At 41.4% G+C, this 20847-nt stretch overlaps 1 protein-coding gene across 1 annotated transcript in view; it reads left to right on the forward strand.

The window, feature by feature from the left end:
* Nucleotides 1–20847, forward strand: part of lrguk (leucine-rich repeats and guanylate kinase domain containing) — a gene marked incomplete at both ends in the record, with an annotated part of 51416 nt that overhangs the window by 1209 nt on the left and 29360 nt on the right. The window contains 10 exons of the mRNA XM_084050159.1: nucleotides 4335–4436; nucleotides 5176–5257; nucleotides 5795–5895; nucleotides 7449–7530; nucleotides 8062–8186; nucleotides 11161–11304; nucleotides 13177–13257; nucleotides 14900–14986; nucleotides 15351–15457; nucleotides 17449–17568. Coding sequence (XP_083906285.1) covers nucleotides 4335–4436; nucleotides 5176–5257; nucleotides 5795–5895; nucleotides 7449–7530; nucleotides 8062–8186; nucleotides 11161–11304; nucleotides 13177–13257; nucleotides 14900–14986; nucleotides 15351–15457; nucleotides 17449–17568 — 1031 coding nt within the window. The remainder of the gene's footprint in view (nucleotides 1–4334; nucleotides 4437–5175; nucleotides 5258–5794; nucleotides 5896–7448; nucleotides 7531–8061; nucleotides 8187–11160; nucleotides 11305–13176; nucleotides 13258–14899; nucleotides 14987–15350; nucleotides 15458–17448; nucleotides 17569–20847) is intronic.

The following is a 20847-nucleotide window of genomic DNA, read 5'->3' on the forward strand; positions in this document are numbered from 1 at the left end:
CTTTTAAGCAATTAGATCAAGTATTTTGCATGAAATACTATAGAAGTCTATTTTGGGTGAATTTTTAGTAGGGTTGTCCGATATTGGCTTTTTTACCGATAACCGATATACCGATATTGTCCAACTCTTAATTACCGATACCGATATCAACCGATACCGATATATGCGGGGATTATTGTGATTAGGGTAAGCTCAAATTTCATATCACACACACCATATACAGTAAAAACTCCTGTAACTTACTTATAAAGCCAAAAAAAAAAAAAAAAAAAAAAAAAAAAAATTTTTTTTTCAAAAACCGATACCGATATTTTCCCGATATCAATTTTTATGCTAATATCGGCCGATAATATCGGGAGGCCGATAAAATCGGACATCCCTAATTTTTAGTGTTTTGGGCATTAAGGGGTTAATAATAAAAAATGCTCAAGGGATTTCACCGGGCACCCTCTTGAATCCTTAAGAGGGGACCCCCAGCAGCAAGAATCAGTTGAGAAAAAAACTTTTACCGACAAAACCACGTTCAGCCCCATGACTCCCGGACTAAAAGGCATTGTATGAAGTCAGGCAGACAACTACAAGACCCACAATCCATTTCACCCCCACACTCCTCCTCCTGTCCTGTCGTTGCCTCGCAACAAAGAGGACGCTTAAACCAAACCCAAACTTGAAATGTAGCTTTTAGTGAGCGCGCACACACTCACACACACACGCGCACGCACACACACACACACACACACACACACACACACCTGTAGCTCATCACTCTGCTGAACTCAACGGGGAAGAAAGAACACGAACTGAGAAGAGGAACGAGCAGCAGCATTATATAATGGAGGTATATTATATTATATTATATATAATGGCGGTACAGATATAGGAGATTCACTGTCATTCTGCCTGCAGAGCTTTATTTAAATACGTGATCAATCACTTTTTAACGTCATTAACTGCACAGGGTGATTGATTGATTGTGCCTGATCAGCAGCATTGCTAATGTGTGTGTGTGTGTGTGTGTGTGTGTGTGTGTGTGGGTCTATTTCCCTCTGGTCTTTCTACATGCTGACTGAACAAGCTCCTGTAGAGATGCTGGGTTGTTGTAGCTAAAATAAGGACAGAGAGAGAGAAGCCATAGGCTCTATTCACAGCAGCCATATTATGAAGACATTCACAGGTGTTAACAATGATACTAATGAAGGCTCTGTTCCATTCTGGTCAAACAGAGTCAGGGTGATGGTATTGTGCATGTTGGCTCACTGGAAACACTCTGTTACACCAGTGGGTCTACAGTTGGGCTTCCAAATGGCCCCTTACAGGTGTGTAACTCTGAGAGTGTACAAATGGAACCAAATGGACCCGTAAGGGTCCATTTGGTTCCATTTGTACACTCTCAGAGTTATGGGGGTTGTGGAAACCATTGTGCTACACTAAATGTAGCCTCGATCTCCAGGCTGTTATTGTTTAGTTTTGCTAAAAAATAAACACTAAATGGAACAGAGCCTTCATTAGTATCATTGGTAACACCTTTGAATGTCTTCATAATATGGCTGCTGTGAATAGAGCCTATTGCTATAGAGTGTTTGTTCAGTAACAGGAGTCTCCCCGTCTCCCCAGCTCTTTAATATACAGAACATATTTTTTTCAGGTGGGTTACCAATTTAAGCCAATCAGGAGAGAGTACCCATTTATCAGCTTAATTTTTTTTACAGTGAACCAGTTCAAATTTGTTCAGCTCATTTCTTTGTGTCATCACTTCCAATTCCACTTGTTTAATCTGTATCATGACTGAGTTCTCTATCCTGATTGGATACAATTGGTATCCTGACCTGAACATGTATTTTCTGTTTAATAAAGAGCTGGAGAGACAGAGAGACTCCTGTTACTGAGCAAATACTCTATAGCAATGAGTACTATCACAATGTGATCTTGTTTAACACTTATTTGAACAAATGAAAATCATTTATACTGCACCTTTCAGCCTCGTTTTAAATATAGTGAATACAGCAGATCTGCAAGCTCACAACATGTCACGATGAGATGCGTTGTGAGCTTCTAGATCTGCTGTTTTCACTATTCTTTTTAGAATATTTTCCAACAATCTGGGGGGGAAAAATGTAAATGTCAAAATGTTCATGTAGCCTATTGACATTATAAAGAAAATCTACTTTTGAATACTTAAGTCTTTTTTTTTTAAAGCAAGTACTCCAGTACTTTTAACTCAAATACATATTTAATATTTGACTGAGCAACTGACCAGGAGTATATACTTTGAATCCGGTGTTGAGTACTTTGGCCGCCACCGAACATAACGCTGATCTAGTGTCAAACGTCTTCAATTAATTCTCCCTAATTCTACCTTGTTTACTGTTTATGCGACAGATAAAGCAGGTAACCTTGCACAGAAGATGTGTGGAGGTAAAGTTGCACGGTTGTTTTCATATAATTAGGGACATTGTTGTGATGTCAGCATAGAGCAGTGGTTCTCAACCTTTTCAGGCCGCGACCCCCAAAATAATCACATTTGAACTGGGGACCCCCCAAAATAATCACATTTGAACTGGGGACCCCCCAAAATAATCACATTTGAACTGGGTACCCCCCAAAATAATCACATTTGAACTGGGGACCCCCCAAAATAATCACATTTGAACTGGGTACCCCCCAAAATAATCACATTTTAACTGGGTACCCCCCATTTTGTTTGACTCCGTTCCACAGATAAATATTGTAAATATTGCTATTTTTGAATCGCCAAAGTATAAACGGTTAAAGTGGTTAAAGTTATTGAGATGCTGTATTAACACATTTTTCTGGGGACCCCCTGGAACCCCCCTCCAAGGACCCCTGGGGGTCCCCGGACCACTTTGAGAACCAATGCTATTGATCCTTAAAAAAAAACAGATAAACTGTATTGTACAGCAGTGGTTCTCAAACTTTTTCATGTCAAGGGCCCCCAAATTGACACTTATTAGCGCGCGGACCCCCGTTTCAAAAGATATGCCAGGGACCCCCATAAGAGAAGATTTTTTTACGGCTCTAGCAGTGATTCTCAACCATTTTAATTTCAAGGACCCCCCAGTTTGACATGCATTAGGGCTACAGACCCCCCATTTAATGGCATTTCTATCACTTGGACCGCAATTTATATTGTAAAATCTATGTTAATTTAACTCTGAGAGTGTACAAATGGAACCAAATGGACCCGTTAGGGTCCATTTGGTTCCATTTGTACACTCTCAGAGTTACAGACCCATAAGGGTCCATTTGGTGCCTAATCTATCATTTAGCTGGGGACCCCCTGGAACTCCCTCAAGGACCCCTTGGGGTTCCCGGACCCCACTTTGAGAACCAATGTTGTACAGCACAGATGCATGCATGCTTGTAGATAGCAGTGCGTTGTGAGCATGATGCTTGTATGTAGTGCCTCAATCCATGTGACTATATAGGGTTAGGATCCGGAACCGGTCCGGAGTGGAACCGGATCCAACATTGAGGAACCAGGAATCAGTTCCATTACATTTGGATGTATTGTTTCGTGCTTCTTCCACCACTGCATACTGGTCGGCATGCCGTTTTAACCCATTGAGACCTGAAGCCGATTCTACATGTCTCCTAAATCTCAACAGTTTTCTGAAAAACGTGTGTTTCTATATCAGTGGTGCTCAGTCTTTTTCATGTCAAGGACCCCCAAAATGATATGTATTTGGCCGCGGACCCCCATCAAAATATTTTGTTGCAGGGACCCCCAGAAGCAATGATTTGAGTTAAAAATGTTCGCTTTAAAAATATATATATTCAAAGATTTGCACACATTTTCACAAATTTTCAAAAATAGCAGATCTACAAGCTCGTAGCGCGGCACTCGGTGCCGCGCTATGAGCTTGTAGATCTGCTATTTTTGAATAGCCCAAAGTGTAAAATAATGCTTTTTAGCTCAAATCTAAAAATGACACAGTTAATGGGTTAACATGCATTTGAAATGTACTTTTATTGCCAGTAAAGTCCCACAATGTTGCAGTAACCATAAGGGCTGCGCACATTAGTTGCAATCTAATGCAGGGGTCTTCAACGTTTTTCAGGCCAAGGACCCCTTATTCGAGAGAGAGATGAAGCAGCACCCCCGACTATGTGTTGGATTCATGTTAAATGTGGGATGCGAGGGTTCAAGTGGTTCATGTAAAAATAGAAAAATGAAAGCTCTATCACAAAAACGTTTTGATGGCCCCCCTGTAGTATCTCTGAGGATCCCCTAGGGGTCCCCGGACCCCCTGTTGAAGACCACTGCTCTAATGAGATGTGTGTGTGTGTGTGTGTGTGTTTGTTTATGATAGCAGAAGGATGGTGTTTTGACCGCGGAGGTGGTTTCAAACCGTTTGGCCATCCTGGGTCTCTCTGGTACCGGACTGGAGCATGTGTACCAGGTCCTCTCTGTGCCTGTAAGACACACACACGCCACACACACACACACACACACACACACACACACACACACACACACACACACACACACACACACACACACACGCACACGCACACACACCATCTCTATTTGCGTTCACATTTAACAAGACATTCTTGAACACAAGCCACAGTAGATGTACAAACATGGGAAACTAAACAACAAGTGTTTCAGGATACAGGAAGCATCGTCTCCTCCATAATGTGGCGACTGCCAATTATCACAGACACTGAACAGAATTTTGTCAATGTCTTATCAGCTCTTGGCTTATTGGGTATTCCAACAATCTGCAGGCCTCTCACAACTAAGGCTTCCAAATATGAACACAAGCCGTTTACATTTGTAACCAAGCTGTATAATTGCATCCTTAAGACGTTGGTGCTTTAGCACCTTGATAAGGAACGCCTCTTCCAGACTGTAGTCCAATTCACAACCCACTTCTAAAATGGTCCCTTCTCGACTGTCCTCATCAACAACAACATCTGGTGTATTTGCTGTAACATCTGAAAAGGCATGATTTTCAGTTAGTTATATTTGGCTTCATGATGTGTAAGAATAGCATAACATTTGTTATCTGACTCAATGCTGCAAAAGCACAAACCTGTTTTACTCTCAAAATGCTGTTGTACTGTGTTGTCCTCTTACTGTAAGCCTGGCTGTGTTCTCCTTTGCAATTCCATTTAGTGACTGATTGGATTTGTTTTGTTGCACTTAAGGGTCGAAACCTGAGCGACGTCTCCGTTTTATGCAATTACGTCCATCTCCGAAAGCTCGATCTGTCACACAACAAAATAAAAGGTAAGGTCAGGCTTCCTATAAACCATGGCTGTTATTTTAGGCTGATTATTCATGATTACCTGTAACCACATAACAGTCAGAATGCCAAGATGTGCACTTTATTGTTGCCCTCCAGGATATTAAGATTTGAATGATAAAAAATATGAAGATTTTTTTTTTATTACAGCTGCAGCTACTCTTTACCAGGGGGTCCCCAGTAAAAGTAGTTAATATTGCGTCACAATCATTTTAACCACTTTAACCATATTTTATACTTTGGCTATTCAAAAATAGCAGATGTACAAAGCTCAGCGTGTGACTTCATGCCGCACTGCAAGCTTGTATATCTGCTATTTAAAAAAAAAAAATGTATGTCTTCTCTTCTGGGGGTCGCTAGCACAAAAATGTTTCAGATGGGGGTCCATATATGCATGTATATATATATATATTTATATATAATATATATAATATATATATATTATAATCATGTTCAGTGAAAGCAGCATTTATTTCATTTTTTTGTAATCCTGTGGTGTTGGTGTTGTTTGCGGTCTATAGATTTATCCTGTGTGAGCCACATGCCTCATCTCGTCAGGCTGGACGCCTCTCACAACCACGTCTCAGACTTCTTTGGATTCCAGCCGCCCAGGAACCTGGAGGTAACGTGACGTCGGAGGACCTTGAGTTGACAGGAGAAGACGTTTACGTTGATTGGTGGCTCGAGGGGCTTCTCTCCTCTCCGCGAGGTTCTATTCCCACAAGAATATAGAGACCTGGAATTTCCATAACAACCCATCTGCACTCACTGTGAATAATAGATGTACGGGGAGGATTAGCTGCCCTTGGTTGACAATGAACTTGAACATGATTTAAAAACCCAAACGATATTTCACTTATTTACACTTAAAATATATCCCCAAACACTACATTTACTCTGTGCTTTTAAGTACAATTTTGAGGTGGGTTTGTACTTTTTACTCCACTATAATTGTGACGCCCTTGTGACGCCTACTTACTACTTTGTAGATTTAGATTATGAATACAAAACACTTTAACCCATTAATACCTGGAACGCATCTGTGTCACTTTAGATTTCTTTGGCTATTCAAAAATGGCAGATATACAAGCTCATAGCGCGGCACCGAGTGCCGCGCTATGAGCTTGTAGATCTGCTATTTTTGAAAAATCTTGAACATTTTTTTTTTAGATTTTTTTTCAAAAAACTGTTAGGATTTAGAAAACATTTTTAAGAATGGCCTCAGGTCTTAATGGGTTAACCAGAAATGTCCAAAGTCGTGGCAGTCGTGTCACGAGGGCAGATTTGATATAAAATGGATTATTTATGGCCCACCGGTATAGTCATGTGAAATTCATACATTGAGACTTTTAAAAGGAACATGGGCAGGTAGGCTAATTTTCTGTAGAATTTGTAAGGATAAGGGAAGCCACCTAAAATTAGATTTTTTTTAAAATAATATTTGTGGAAGTCTCCAAATTCGGTTTTAATATTTCTTATTCGATTTTACATATATTTTTTTTAATGGTTAATTTACAGCCAACATATAGGCTAATACTACTGTACAGTAAATGGCCATTGAGTTATTGTTCACACTGTCGGCTGTAGTGTAAATGTAATTACAATTGTTTTTGTTTAGTGACACATCGCAGATGAGTGACTTACCTTTTGCCACACTGCCCAAAGGCTAGTGATATATTGCACTGTACTGTAGTTAAAGGAAATTGTTGAAACGCATTTTTAAGTGTGTTTGTTACGGTACAACGGATATGACAGGATATCGTCTCTGTCGGGTGGAAACCTCATACAGTATGTCCAAAAACTGTTACTTTTCAGGATTCAAATAAAACAATTGCAAAAGTAGCAGATCTTACAAGCTCGAGCTTGTAGATCCAAACCATTGATCTACAAGCTTGATCTGCTGTTTTCAAAGAGTTTGACAAATATTTAAAGCTTTGAGTACTATTACTTTGACTGTAAGTACAATTTGATGCCAATACTTTTGTAGGCCTACTTTTACTCGAGTACATTTTTTAACACAGGCCTTTTAGATGAACAGAGTATTCTTATATGTTTGCTACCTTTTCTTGAATTAAATATTTTCTCTTAAATGTTATATTATTTCATGTCACATATTATGTGTAATTTTATTAAGGCCTGTTTGTGGTGTTTAAATTATTATTATTTTTTTTACAGGAGGTCAATCTCTCCCACAACCATCTGACCCAAATGAAGGATTTATCAGCCTATTCATCTCTCAGCAAACTGAAACTGGACTGTATCCTTATACTGTACTTATGCTGTATCATCGTTCTGTTAATGATTGACATAATACATGATGGTGGTGTTTCCAAAAGGGATTTCTATCATAACAAAAAAAGAAGAAAAAAGTGTCAGTTAATCATAACTATTATCCCAAAGCCGTGCATTTTGTGTCTTCAAGAATTGTTTTAAAATAGCCAATATACAATAGGGTTAAAGTGGTTAAACTGATCTTAATGCTATATTAACTCCCCTTATGTTGTGCTGGTGTATCATTCTTTAATGTGTCGTCTGCCTGTATGGGTGAACTAGGCTCTCTCTCCTCTGGTGTATCATTCTTTAACGTGTGGTGTGCCTGTATGGGTGAACTAGGCTCTCTCTCCTCTGGTGTATCATTCTTTAACGTGTGGTGTGCCTGTATGGGTGAACTAGGCTCTCTATCCCCTGCTGTATCATTCTTTAACGTGTGGTGTGCCTGTATGGGTGAACTAGGCTCTCTCTATCCCCTGCTGTAAGATTCTTTAACGTGTGGTGCCTGGCTCCTCAGACAACAGGATCAGTGAGATCAGTGGTCTCCAGCAGTGCTGCCGTCTCAAACATCTGAGTGTGGCTCACAACCACATCTCCTGCATCACTGGCCTGGACAACCTGCCCCTCCAACACCTCTGCCTGGTACTGTACTGTATGTTACTAATCATATGCTGTGTTCATTTTAGCAGCAAATGTTGATGTAGTCTTAGTCTTTTGAATAACATTCCATTTGAAATGTTTTAGATTTAGTCTAATTTTAGTTGACTAAATATCGTCAGACTAAATCTACAGTTGATTTAGTCGTCAAGATTTTATTGCCAGATTTTATTACCTTATTTTGACGATCCACATATTTTTTTTTTCAACGCGGATGTAAACAAACGAAGGAGCGCAGAGACACTGCTCTCCTTTTTACATGGACTCAATTCAAAGTCTCCTTTTCCAGAGACACCATAATGTCCAGCAGCAGACCTCCACACACCCACCTCCTTAACTCTCTCTCTCTCTCTCTCTCCGTGTGGGTGTGTGTATGTGTTGCTTTTATCAGTCTTTAATCATAGTCAGCATCCATCGGTCTGAACCTGTGTGCACCTTCCCTCTGGGAGCCGGGGTGTCGGTGTGTTAGTGTGAGCTTGGGCCACGTTCAACACACACACACACACACACACCACACCACACCACACCACACGCACACACGCTCACTCCGCCTCCCCAAACAGCATGGCCCTGTCACCCCTCCCTCCCTGCCTCCCTGCCTCCCCTGCTGCCAGCAGCCCTCTGCCAGCCTACTGTACAGCCCTGGACCAGAGGGGGGCCAGGCTGGCAGAGAGACCCCTGGATAACTACTGTAGTCAGGGAGGGTGGGGTTGGGGGGGGGGGAGAAGAGAGAGAGAGAGAGAGAGAGAGAGAGAGAGAGAGAGAGAGAGAGAGAGAGAGAGAGAGAGAGAGAGAGAGAGAGAGAGAGAGAGAGAGAGAGAGAGAGAGAGAGAGAGAGAGAGAGAGAGAGAGAGAGAGAGAGAGAGAGAGAGAGAGAGAGAGAGAGAGAGAGAGAGAGAGAGAGAGAGAGAGAGAGAGAGAGAGAGAGAGAGAGAGAGAGAGAGAGAGGGGTCGATTGAGAGGGGATAGAAAGAGGGAAGGCTTGAGGTGAAAGAAGGGGAAAAGGGAGAATGATGGGGAGGTGGGGGGGGTTGAGGGAGGGAGAGAGAGAGAGAGGGAGGGAGGGAGATGGAGAGGGGGAGAGAAAGAGGTAAGGGGCAATGGTGGACAGTACATTTACTTGAATACTGTAAATTTTTTGGAGTATTTTTTATTTTTTGCAAGCTGATGACTTTCACTTTCGCTGCATTTTAAACAGAAATATTTTGTACTTTTGACTCCACACTACACTTTCTAGGACGGCACTCTTTGGGCCGAAACATACAAAAATACATATGAATTAACCACCTAAGCCCTAATTCATATAATAGGGCAAATAGCCGATCTACAAGCGGACAACGTGTCGCAGCGCGACACGTTGTCCGCTTGTAGATCTGCTATTTTCTCAATATTATATTGTATTTTTTAAGATTTCAGAAAATGTCTGACATTGTACTTTTGAATACTTGAGAATACTTGAGTATAATTATACTTTGTCCACCACTGCGAAAGGGTGAGGCGAAAAAAAAGGGGGGGGGAGGGTTTAAGCAGGTTAGCGTGCTGCGCTGCGTTAGCATCTCACCAGCTGCTGGCGTGTCAGTCGTCAACCTGTCATGCTTTTAGCACGGAGGAGCAGACCTGTCACTCATCCTGGCACTGGGGGAGGGGGGAGAGGGGGGGAAGGTGGCGCCCCCTACAGATGGGCCACTGCAGGGGACGGTGATTAGCAGGACAGCAGATTGTGGATGAGAGCTGGAGGAGCGGTCGCGCGCGCGCGTGTGTGTGTGTGTGTGTGTGTGTGTGTGTGTGTGTGTGTGTGTGTGTGTGTGTGTGTGTGTGTGTGTGTGTGTGTGTGTGTGTGTGTGTGTGTGTGTGTGTGTGTGTGTGTGTGTATATGCGGCAGGGTGTAACACACGTGCATTCCCATCTGCGCGCATGTGCTCATGTCCATGCATGTGTGTGTGTGTGTGCACACCCACTAAGTATATCCTGTGGTGTGTGTTCGTGTGCTTGTAGTAGGAATACAAGCATGTGGTGGCCAAATGTTCCCTCAAGTACAGTAGAATTTGAGAAATATAGACAATTTAAGGACCATTTACCTGGCCTACAGTTAGGAGAAGATTCAGGTTGGGGTTAGGCATTTAGGGCTGTTGTTCCAAAAATTATTTGGGGGGGGGGGTACGTCCCCAGATGATTAGTTTTCTCACTCAACAATAAACAAACCAACATACAGTGTAAGTGCATACAGGATATCTGTATACAATGTTATGACTTTTAACCCATTAACACCTGAGGCGATTATTTAAAAAAAATCTAAATCATAACAGTTTTTGGAAAGAAATAAAAAAAAAATGTTTTCAAGATTTTTCCAAAATAGCAGATCTACAAGCTCATAGCGCGGCACTCGGTGCCACGCTATGAGCTTGTAGATCTGCTATTTTTTAATAGCCAAAGACATCTAAAGTGACATAGATGGCCAAATTGTCAAATATTACATCAGAAAGAGGCAAACATTGTGAAAATAACCGATCTACGGTGTGCGAGGCTTGTAGATCGGCTATTTTCACAATGTTTATCTGTGGAACCGAGTCAAACTAAATGTAATGCCTCAACTCCTACAATTACAAGTGCTTGTCAGGGTGGGGGGGTCCGTTCAAATGTGATTAATTTGGGGGGTCCCCAGTTCAAATATGATTATTTGGGGGGGTCGCACTCGCGGCCTGAAAAGTTTGGGAACCCTTGATTTAGGGTCTCGCGCACCGCAGGTCTAGTGTGAGCTTTAAAGGTTAGGTTTAAAAATGAATGTTTTTTATGTTTTCCTCACAAGTATAGTAATACAAACGTGCGTGTGTGTGTGTGTGTGTGTGTGTGTGTGTGTGTGTGTGTGTGTGTGTGTGTGTGTGTGTGTGTGTGTGTGTGTGTGTGTGTGTGTGTGTGTGTGTGTGTGTGTGCGTGTGCGCGTGCGTGCGTGCGTGTGCAGAGAGGTAACCAGCTGCAGAGGATGGAGGGCGTGGCCTCTCTGAGGAGCCTGCAGTTGGTGGACCTCTCCTCCAATAGGATCTCCAGCCTGTCCGGCCTCCAGAACCCCTACCTCCTGGGCTCCGTCAACCTGGAGAACAATCTGGTGATGACACGTTTAATAGATCCTTTTATTAATAGAACAATCTCATGAATTGAACGGGTAGTTCACCTAAGAAATTACTTTATTTCTATCGTTTACCTACCCGGTCATGTCTTTCCGTCACGGATAGTTTTAGTTTGTAAAATATTCATTAACGGTGAATGAAGAATCCAACAATGAAGAAAAAACTTGATTAATGGAATTAATCCGCGACCCAAATTAACAACAGCAAAATTATATTTAAAAATCAGTTCATGAACTCCAAAACACGGCTCATAGTGTGTCCCGAATGTCTTCTCTCATTCTGTATAAAGTTCTGGTAAAAACAACTTCTTCTTCTTGATGAAAATACACTTTTTTTTTATAAAGCTCCGGTAAAAATAACTTCTTCTTGATGAAAAATAACTTCTTCACAGTCGAATGTTTGCATGGAATAAAGCAAAAATAAAATCTCAAAAACAACTTCTCCTTCTTGATGAAAATATGCTTTTTATAAATCTCTGGTAAAAACAACTTCTTCTTGATGAAATTACACTTTTTATAAAGCTCTGGTAAAAACAACTTCTTCCTCCGGATGAAAATACACTTTTTAAGCACTTCCGGGCTAAACGTCTCATGTCCGAAAAACGCAGGCACTCGTGTGCGACTGAATGAGCTCCGGTTGAACCGCCCATGCACGTTCTTCGCTCGTGCATGTCATGGTTTGAGCCGGAAGTGTTTTTTCATCAAGAAGAAATTGTTATTTTTTACCGGAGCTTTATACAAAATGATAGAAGTCATTTCTTGGGTGAACTACCTCTTTAAAGTTTGTCAGTTGTCGCGACTGATTGCAGTCATTTGGATTCCAATAGAAACCAGCCATGTCTTCTATGGGAGCATGTTGCGCACCGAAAATAGCAGATCTACAAGCTACGAGCTTGTAGATCTGCTATTTTAAGTCATTAGTCATATTGAGATTAAAGAGTATTTGAAGTGGTCAAACTGGTGATAGAATACAAGAATAGAAGAAGCATCTTCCGTAAACATATAATGGTCTCCGAAATGTCATAAATGCCAAAAGGCTGTGTATGTAGAACAGCAACATATGTATTTTGCTTTATTCCATGCAATCTGTTCTTGCCAACATTAGACTGTGGAAAATAACATTTTCAGGGAGAGGGAGAGAGAGAGAACCATTCACACCTTCCAAAAAACAAAACAAAAAAAACAATGGCACACACAGCCTCCAGGTGATTTGCATGTGAAACCCAACAAGAAGTGCAAATGAACATTTATGGCCCTGGCTGGCAGTGGCTGCATATCAGTGGGGTGTGTACTGTACCAACACCCATGGTGGGCATGTTCACTTTTGCCATCAGAGTCTGGGACGAGTTGTCCAAAGTTTCCAGGAGGAATGACAATTCAGAAGCACAGCAGGAGAAAAGGGTCAAAACATTCAGCAGTCTGTTGCTAAATTTAGGAGTGTTGGCAGATTGGCAGATCTGGTCCATTAAAACGGTTCCTTTTATCCATAGAACGAGCGCACAGCAGAACAGTGGCTGTTGAGACCTCTAAAGAATTGTCATTTTCAATGACATACTGTACTATCTTGTTGCTGTCGGGCAGAAACCTCTTATCTCCATATTCATACACCTTTTGTGTTTTTTCGTGAATTAAATTAACACCCTTATTGATCATGCTACAGCGTCACACAAAAGCATCAAAAGTAGCAGATCCACAAGCTCGAAACGCGTCTCTTCGCGCCACGTTTGAAGCTTGCGGATACTGCTACTTTTGATGCTTTTGGAATTTGAATCCTGAAAAGTATCAGGTTTAGACGTATGAGGTTTCCACCCCGACAGATAGATATATTTATTTGTTTTTTGTTTATTTCAGATCAGCGACATTAAGGAGGCCACCCATATTCATGACCTGTTCCTGCTCAGAGAGCTGAATCTACAGAAAAACCCTGTGCAGGTAAACGCTGACCTCACTCTGACCTCAGTGCCACCAGTGGTGTGTTCTACAGTGGTACGCTGTATACGCAGTGTGGTCTGTAGATTTTTTTCGGTGCCATCGTATACATCCAAAAAACGTTCCAGACGTTGTATCGGATACGTTGATACGCATCTGATACGCTGCTGGGGGGGGCAGCAATAGGCTACAATCAGCAAGAATGTGGTCTGTCTGACTAGTCTGACTCGAGGTGAAGGCTTATCATGTGTTGTTCTTGAGGTGATAATTAATGGCTACTGGCGAAGGAATTCACACATTAACTCAACGAGCTTCCATTCACTTCATTGAACGTAGGTCACTGAATTGAGTACTTCATTAGTATTCAAAGTGTCATAGCACAGCAAAATCTTGAATCAGTTTGTGTCTTCAATGCCAAGTTAATACTATTCTGTAATAGATACAGGAATGCTCGCTGTTAACACTACACTGCTATTATATCTGATAAGCCTAACCAGCATTTATTTATAACAATCCTTGCACTATTCTATGGTAATAATCCATGTTTTGCATTGAAAATGCATCTAATGCTAAAAGCAGCTCAAAACAGTAACAGTAGAAGATCAGTACAAAGTATATTGTAATTGTACTCAGTGTTACTGTGAAACTGGGCCCGAGTGGGCCTGGCCGAGTGTGTGCGGGACAGAAGCGCACGCGGAGCGCGCTCAATTTTTTTACATGAATTAATTTATGAAAAAAGTTAGAGTATACCCTCCATAAAAAACGAGAACACACCACTGCCTCACACCATTACTAGTGTACCTACGTATATGTGTTCACTGGCTATGTGTGTCCTGTTGTACACTCTCAGAGTTAAATTAACATTGACTTTAATAGAAATTGGGGTCCCAGAGATTTAAATTAAATGGGGGTCCGTAGCCTAATGCATGTCAAACTGGGGGTCCTTGAAATGAAAATGGTTGAGAATCACTGCTAGAGCCGTAAAAATCTTCTCTTATCGGGGTCCCTGGCATCTCTTTTCAAATGGGGGTCCGTGGGCTAATAAGTGTGAATTTGGGGGTCCTTGACATGAAAAAGTTTGAGAACCACTGCTGTAGTGCATTTTAGCGGGGCTGCGCTGTCGGCTAATACCGACAATAAGCCTCTCCGACACTACTTATACCTATAATAATAATAATAATAATAATAATAATAATAATAATAATAATAATAATAATAATAATAATAATAATAATACGAGTCAACATGGCTCCTGTGATCTACGTCTGTTATGCAGTGGGACTTCAAACCCTGTACATGGAAGCTAATCTACTGCACAGGTTCTGTATGTACATGCCTGATGACCAAAAGCCTAAAAACTCCCCCGCGCGGCCAAAGGGGGAATTCCCCTTTAGGCTAGTGGTTAAGAATCTTCCCTTTTAGATAGATGCTATAGGTTCATTGTTTACCTGGTATATCCTACACTACATTGTTCTCTTTGCTCTCTACTTGTGTGACTATATTTGCTTTGTTGTTTGTTGACAAGGGTGCGTGTTTACTCTGCTTTACTCTGATGAACGTCACACCTGTAAATCGCTCCTGATTACAGCGTCTGCTAATTGCTTAAATTGTCTAAATTGTATTTATTGTTGGTGTAATTGGTTAGGATCAGCCGGATTACAGACTGTCAATCATCTTTCTGCTGCAACACCTGAGCAAACTCGACCAGAAGGCAGTCACTGCTGAGGAGAAGGTACGGATATGCAAATATCGTCTGTTACTAAAGACCAAGTGCAGCAGCTAATGACATCATGTCACTGTTATGTGCCATTAGAATACTTTTCTCCAGAGATTAAATCAATGGTTCTCAACGTGGGGCCAGGGGACCCCTAGGGGTCCTCGAGGGGGTTCCCAGCTAAATTGTAACCAAAGGGACCCGCATTGGTGCTATTTGTTCACTCACTGAGCTATGGGAGACCGTGTCCTAACGCATATCGAACTGGGTGTTCCTTGAAATTAAAACGGTTTGAGAACCACTGGTTTAAAATCATGCTCGTTACTTTTTCGTAAACGGGTTGGCCCCGATAACCTTGGATGTGCAACCTTTTGACCCCTAGGTGTCATCAGTGAACAAGTATGACCCTCCAATGGAGGTGGTCGCCGCCAGAGATCACATGACCCAGCTGGTGTACCAGCTGATGCAGCCCCAGCTGCTCTACCATAGGTCAGTGAACTTTAGACTTCATTGTTCCTCATGGGGAAATTATTCCCAGTGTAGCAATAATAACACAATGTGTCAATACTCTATAAGGCAGGGGTCTTCAACGTTTTCAGGCCAAGGACCCCATAGCTGAGAGAGAGATGAAGCAGGGACCCCCCACTACATATTGTATAAAATTGTGTTACAGATTAAAATTCTTCATATATCATAGATTTCATAGATCAGCTTCATATACTGTATTTTCAGACATTTAACCACTTAAGCCGTCAATACTTTGTAAACTTGACCTTTCGCTCTATACTTGGTCTGCTCTTTTCCCCCCTCTACACCAAACCTATTGACCGAAAATAGCCGATCTACAAGCTCACAACGCCTCGCAGTGCGAGGCGTTGTGAGCTTGTAGATCAGCTATTTTTGGCGAATGTTCCCCTCAGAATAGGGATTCTAGGGTTGAAGTTGTTCATGTAAAAAATAAGTTCCTATCACACAAAGATTTGGCGGACCCCCTGTAGTAACTCTGAGGACCCCCTAGGGGTCCCGGACCCCTGCTATAAGGACTAAGTCCTGATGTACGAAGCTCACTCTGTGTGTGTGTGTGTGTGTGTGTGTGTGTGTGTGTGTGTGTGTGTGTGTGTGTGTGTGTGTGTGTGTGTGTGTGTGTGTGTGTGTGTGTGTGTGTGTGTGTGTGTGTGTGTGTGTGTTAGAACTGCAGACTCACTCCCAAATTTCCGCTGTAATCTGAAGACTCACCTCTTCAGACTCCACTTTAGCCCGTAGTACTTGACCTAGCCTCAACGACTTTGCAGGTTTATGCAAAGGTTATCCTAGTTTGTATGGTTTCAATGTACAACTTATTTATTTTTTTATATACTGTTTAGACTGATGATAGGTTCTTGGTTTACATATGATCCTATAGATTGCTATTTCTATGCATTTGATGTATTACCTCGTGTTTACCCTGATTACTGTAAATCATTCTGGATTAACCCATTCAATCCGGGAACAAAGGTGTCATTTTAGATAAAGCATTAATTCTATACTTTGGCAATTTTTTTCTATTATCTTGAACATTTGTGCATCTTTGAATACACATATATATTTTTTGAAACAACATTTTTAACTCAAATCTTTGCTTCTGGGGGGTCCTTGGAACATGATATTTTGATGGGGATCGGTGGCCAAAAACATATATCATTTTGGGGGGTCCTTGACAAGAAAAGGTTTGAGCACCACTGATAGAGCGACAGTAGTTTTTCAAAAAAATAAAGACATTTGTTGAGATATGTACCAGTTACAAATGTTCGCTTTTAAAACACATTCCATGCCAGAGGTTAATCTCATAATGTACTCACCAGTGCCAACGTTTTATTGTTTTTTCTTTTCTTTTTTTTTCACGTAGCCATAGACCTTGTTAAAATCCTTTAGATTGAGCTTTGCACTGCTTGTAAACATCGCGGAGATCTGCCTGGTTCGACCAGTGAAGACCACGTGTCAAACGGTGCCTCCATGTTGTAGTTAGAACGGTTTATGTTAAACAGTGATCACCGAGGAGAAAAAACTACAAAGAGAAAATGGAGTTTCAGTTTCGTCATTAGAGCGGAGGCCGTCAGGATCGGCAAAACCGGATCCCGAATAATTCCGTTTCCGGTGGTGTTACACTGAAATGTGCCGTACCGAAAATTTTAAAAAGTGCAACGTGAACTTTTTTTTCGAAAAAAAAGAAAAAAAGCACCACTTCGCGTAGATCTACGCGACTGGCACTCAATGTGTTAAATAATGTTCAAATTGCACAAATGTTCACGACGTTTCAAAAAATAGCAGATGTACAAGCTCATAGCGCGGCACTCGGTGCCGCGCTATGAGCTTGTGTATCTGCTATTTTTGAATAGCCAAAGAAATGTTAGAATGACAGAGATCCGGATTGAATGGGTTAAGAGCCTACTTTGTAAATTGTGTGTGTGTGTGTGTGTGTGTGTGTGTGTGTTTGTCCCCAGTACACTTCCCAGTATAGACTCGCCCTACCCCATGCTGGTGCTGACTGGACCACAGGCCTGTGGGAAGAGAGAGCTGGCTCACACACTCTGCCACCAGTTCAACCAGTACTTTGCCTATGGGTCAGTCTGCTTACGTTCTCTTGTGTGTGTGTGTGTGTGTGTGTGTGTGTGTGTGTGTGTGTGTGTGTGTGCGTGTGCGTGTGCGTGCGCGTGTGTTGCTATACTTGCCAGTGGTGTAATGTAACTAAGTACATTTACTCGAGTTCTGTACTTACATATTTTGTAGTTGGGAGTATTTTTGGAGTATTTCCAATTTTCAGTACTTTTACTTCTACTCATCTCTTAGGCAAATATTGCAATTGTAATATACTTTTACTCCACTACAATTAATGGACAGCTTTAGTTAGTCGTTACTTTGTAGATTTTGAGTATTATTACAAAACGTACATTTACCACCTCAGCCCTATTTAAACTTTGGCTGTTTGAAAATAGCCGATCTACAAGGCGTAGACGTGTTGTGAGCTTTGTGACCAAACCTGGTATTATTTTTTATTTTGATAAAAATGTCAACTTCCTATTGATTTGACTATTTGAAGATCAGGATCAGGATCCGGATCCGTGGATACAGTACAGGGTTTTTCTTCCTAATAAAAATGTCAAAATCAACAGGAAGTTGACATTTTTATATAAGAAACAACCATTACTGGGTTTTGGGATGTTCTTTGGAGTTACGTCACGACATGGTAACTACACAACCCAAACCTCTACCAAAGTGGTCTTGCCCTTTAAATTAATTTTGCTCCTGCATCAATTACACAAATTGCATTAACCCATTAAGACCAGGAACGCATCTGTGTCATTTTAGATTTCTTTGGCTATCGGGAAAAAATATTAAAAATTCATTTTTTAGATTTTTTTAGATTTTAGATTTTTATTGGCTATCGGGATATTAAAAATTCATTTTTTTGATTTTTTGATTTCTATTGGCTATCGGGAAAAAATATTAAAAAATCATTTTCACGATTTTTCAAAAAATGCAGATCTACAAGCTCATAGCGCGGCACTCGCTATCAGCGAATCGTGAAAATGAATTTTTAAGATTTTTTTCCCGAAAAACTGTTTTAGAAAATGTTTAGAAGCGGCCTCAGGTCTTAATGGGTTAAGTACTCAACTGTGATCAGCAGAGCAGTTGTCGGGTGGTGAATTAGGAGGTTCTTCCCGTTTAGATCGCTCGCTCCTCCTGGCGGCTCGCCAGACATGTCACAGGCGCAGCAGCGGCGCTAAAATAAATGCAAACCATTTACCGGCTAGTGAGGCTCGTCAGATGAAATGATGTGGGCGTCATCATCAGGGCGGATTGGACATAAAACATTCATAGCTAAACTTTGGGGTTTAGCAATTCCTAAGGTAATCAGGCAGCACCATGGCGCCACTAATCTCCAATTATCCATCTGTCTACGCGTGAGATCACCTCCATAGATATATACAGCCAGCGTGCCTCCTTCCTCATTGGTCATGAAAGACAGGACTCCTATATCAGTGGTTCTCAAACTTTTTCATGTCAAGGACCCTCAAAATTATATGTATTTGGCCGCGGACCCCCAGCTCAAAATATGTTGTTCCAGGGACCCCCCCAGAAGCAAAGATTTTAGTTAAAGATGTTCGCCTTTTACAAAAAAATATTTAAAGATTTGCACACATTTTCAAGATTCTAAGAAAATAGCAGATCTACAAGCTCATAGCGCGGCACTCGGTGCCGCGCTATGAGCTTGTATATCTGCTATTTTTGAATAGCCAAAGTATAAAACATGGATAACGGGGTTAAAGTAATTGTAACGTTTTGTTTTTTTGCTGGGGACCCCCCGTTACCCCCCCCCCCCCCCCATGGACCCGTGGGAGAGAACCTATGAGAACCAATGTCCTATCTATATCACTCAAATACATTGGAGGGTAGAGTAAACCAGGGGTCTTCAACGTTTTTCAGGCCAAGGACCCCTTAGCTGAGAGAGAGAGATAAAGCAGGGACCCCCCACTAGCTTCATAGGATTGTGTTGACAGTGTTGTGGACATAATATATGTTGGATTCATGTTAAAGTGATATTTCACTTTCAAAAACACTTTTGGTTATTTTATCATCTACTCAGGCCTTTGTGAGCCCCCCAGACAGTTTTTAAGTTGCTCGATTCAGTATTTAGATATTAGATTTTCATGTTTTTCAGACACGCCCCCTTCCTATACAAACCCATTATAACTTCAAACTCCAGTTTAACCATGTTAGATTCATCAAAAACATCCGTCCTTGGTTCTGGTGACTCACCCTGCCCTCCTAATGCATGAGGGGGCCGTGTTTTTCTGAGATTTCTTTTCATTTATTTTATTTAATTTTTTGATTGTATTTTATTTTTTTCATTTTCCAAAAAAAATATTAAAAATAAATGAAAAAATTAATTGAAAAAACACGGCCCCCTCGCGTATTAGGGGGGCGGTAGGAGACGGGTGAACCAAGGACGGGTGTTTTTGATGAATCTAACATGGTTAAAATGGAGTTTGAAGTTACAACGGGTTTGTATAGGAAGGGGGCGTGTCTGATAAAATGAATATCTAATATCTAAATATTGAATCAAGCAACTTAAAAACTGTCTGGGGGGTTCACAAAAGCCTGAGTAGACGATCCAATCACCAAAAGTTTTTTTGAAAGTGAAATATCCCTTTAATGTGTATTTTACGTGGTAAACTGTACTACTGCTCTTTTTCCCCTTTACACCAAACCTCTTTGCCAAAAATAGCCGAACCCCAGAATAGGGATGCTAGGGTTCAAGCGGTTTATATGTATATATATTTTTTTTTTATCACATAATGGTTTGGTGGCTCCCCTGTAGTAACTCTGATGACCCCCTAGGGTCCTCAGAGGCTCCTGGTCTAAACTGTTAATTTAAATGTAAGTAAGTAGTCATCCGAATAATTACTCGAGTGAGAGTAAAAGTCGTACAGCGTCACGCATGCCCGTACGGGCCGTACAGAAATCAAAAGCACGTGTTGCCAGAGGTGATGACACATGGCGGGGCTTTCAACCTGCTGGCGCTTTGGTTTTTACTGTGTGGAACATTCCACAACCTTCAGGGGTTGAACTGTTCTCCTAGGCAGACCCCCCCCCCCATACCTACCGACCGGACCCCGACCGGCCTGCCTGCCTTTAGTGCTCCCAGGCCTGGATACTTCACATGCTTCGCATGGCCCCTCGTAAATTTTACAGCTAGATGTGTTAAAGGAAGAACCCCAACTCTCTCTGTCTGGTGTGTGCGTGCGTGCTTGTGTGTGTCAAGGGTATTATAATTTTTAATTATGTTTTGACTTTTTGAGTTTAGTTTTGATGTGTTTTTAAAGCGGGTTGTTTATTGT

This window comes from Gymnoscopelus microlampas, assembly GCF_963454915.1.
Source record: "Gymnoscopelus microlampas genome assembly, chromosome: 23".
Classification (NCBI taxonomy): Eukaryota; Metazoa; Chordata; class Actinopteri; order Myctophiformes; family Myctophidae; genus Gymnoscopelus; species Gymnoscopelus microlampas.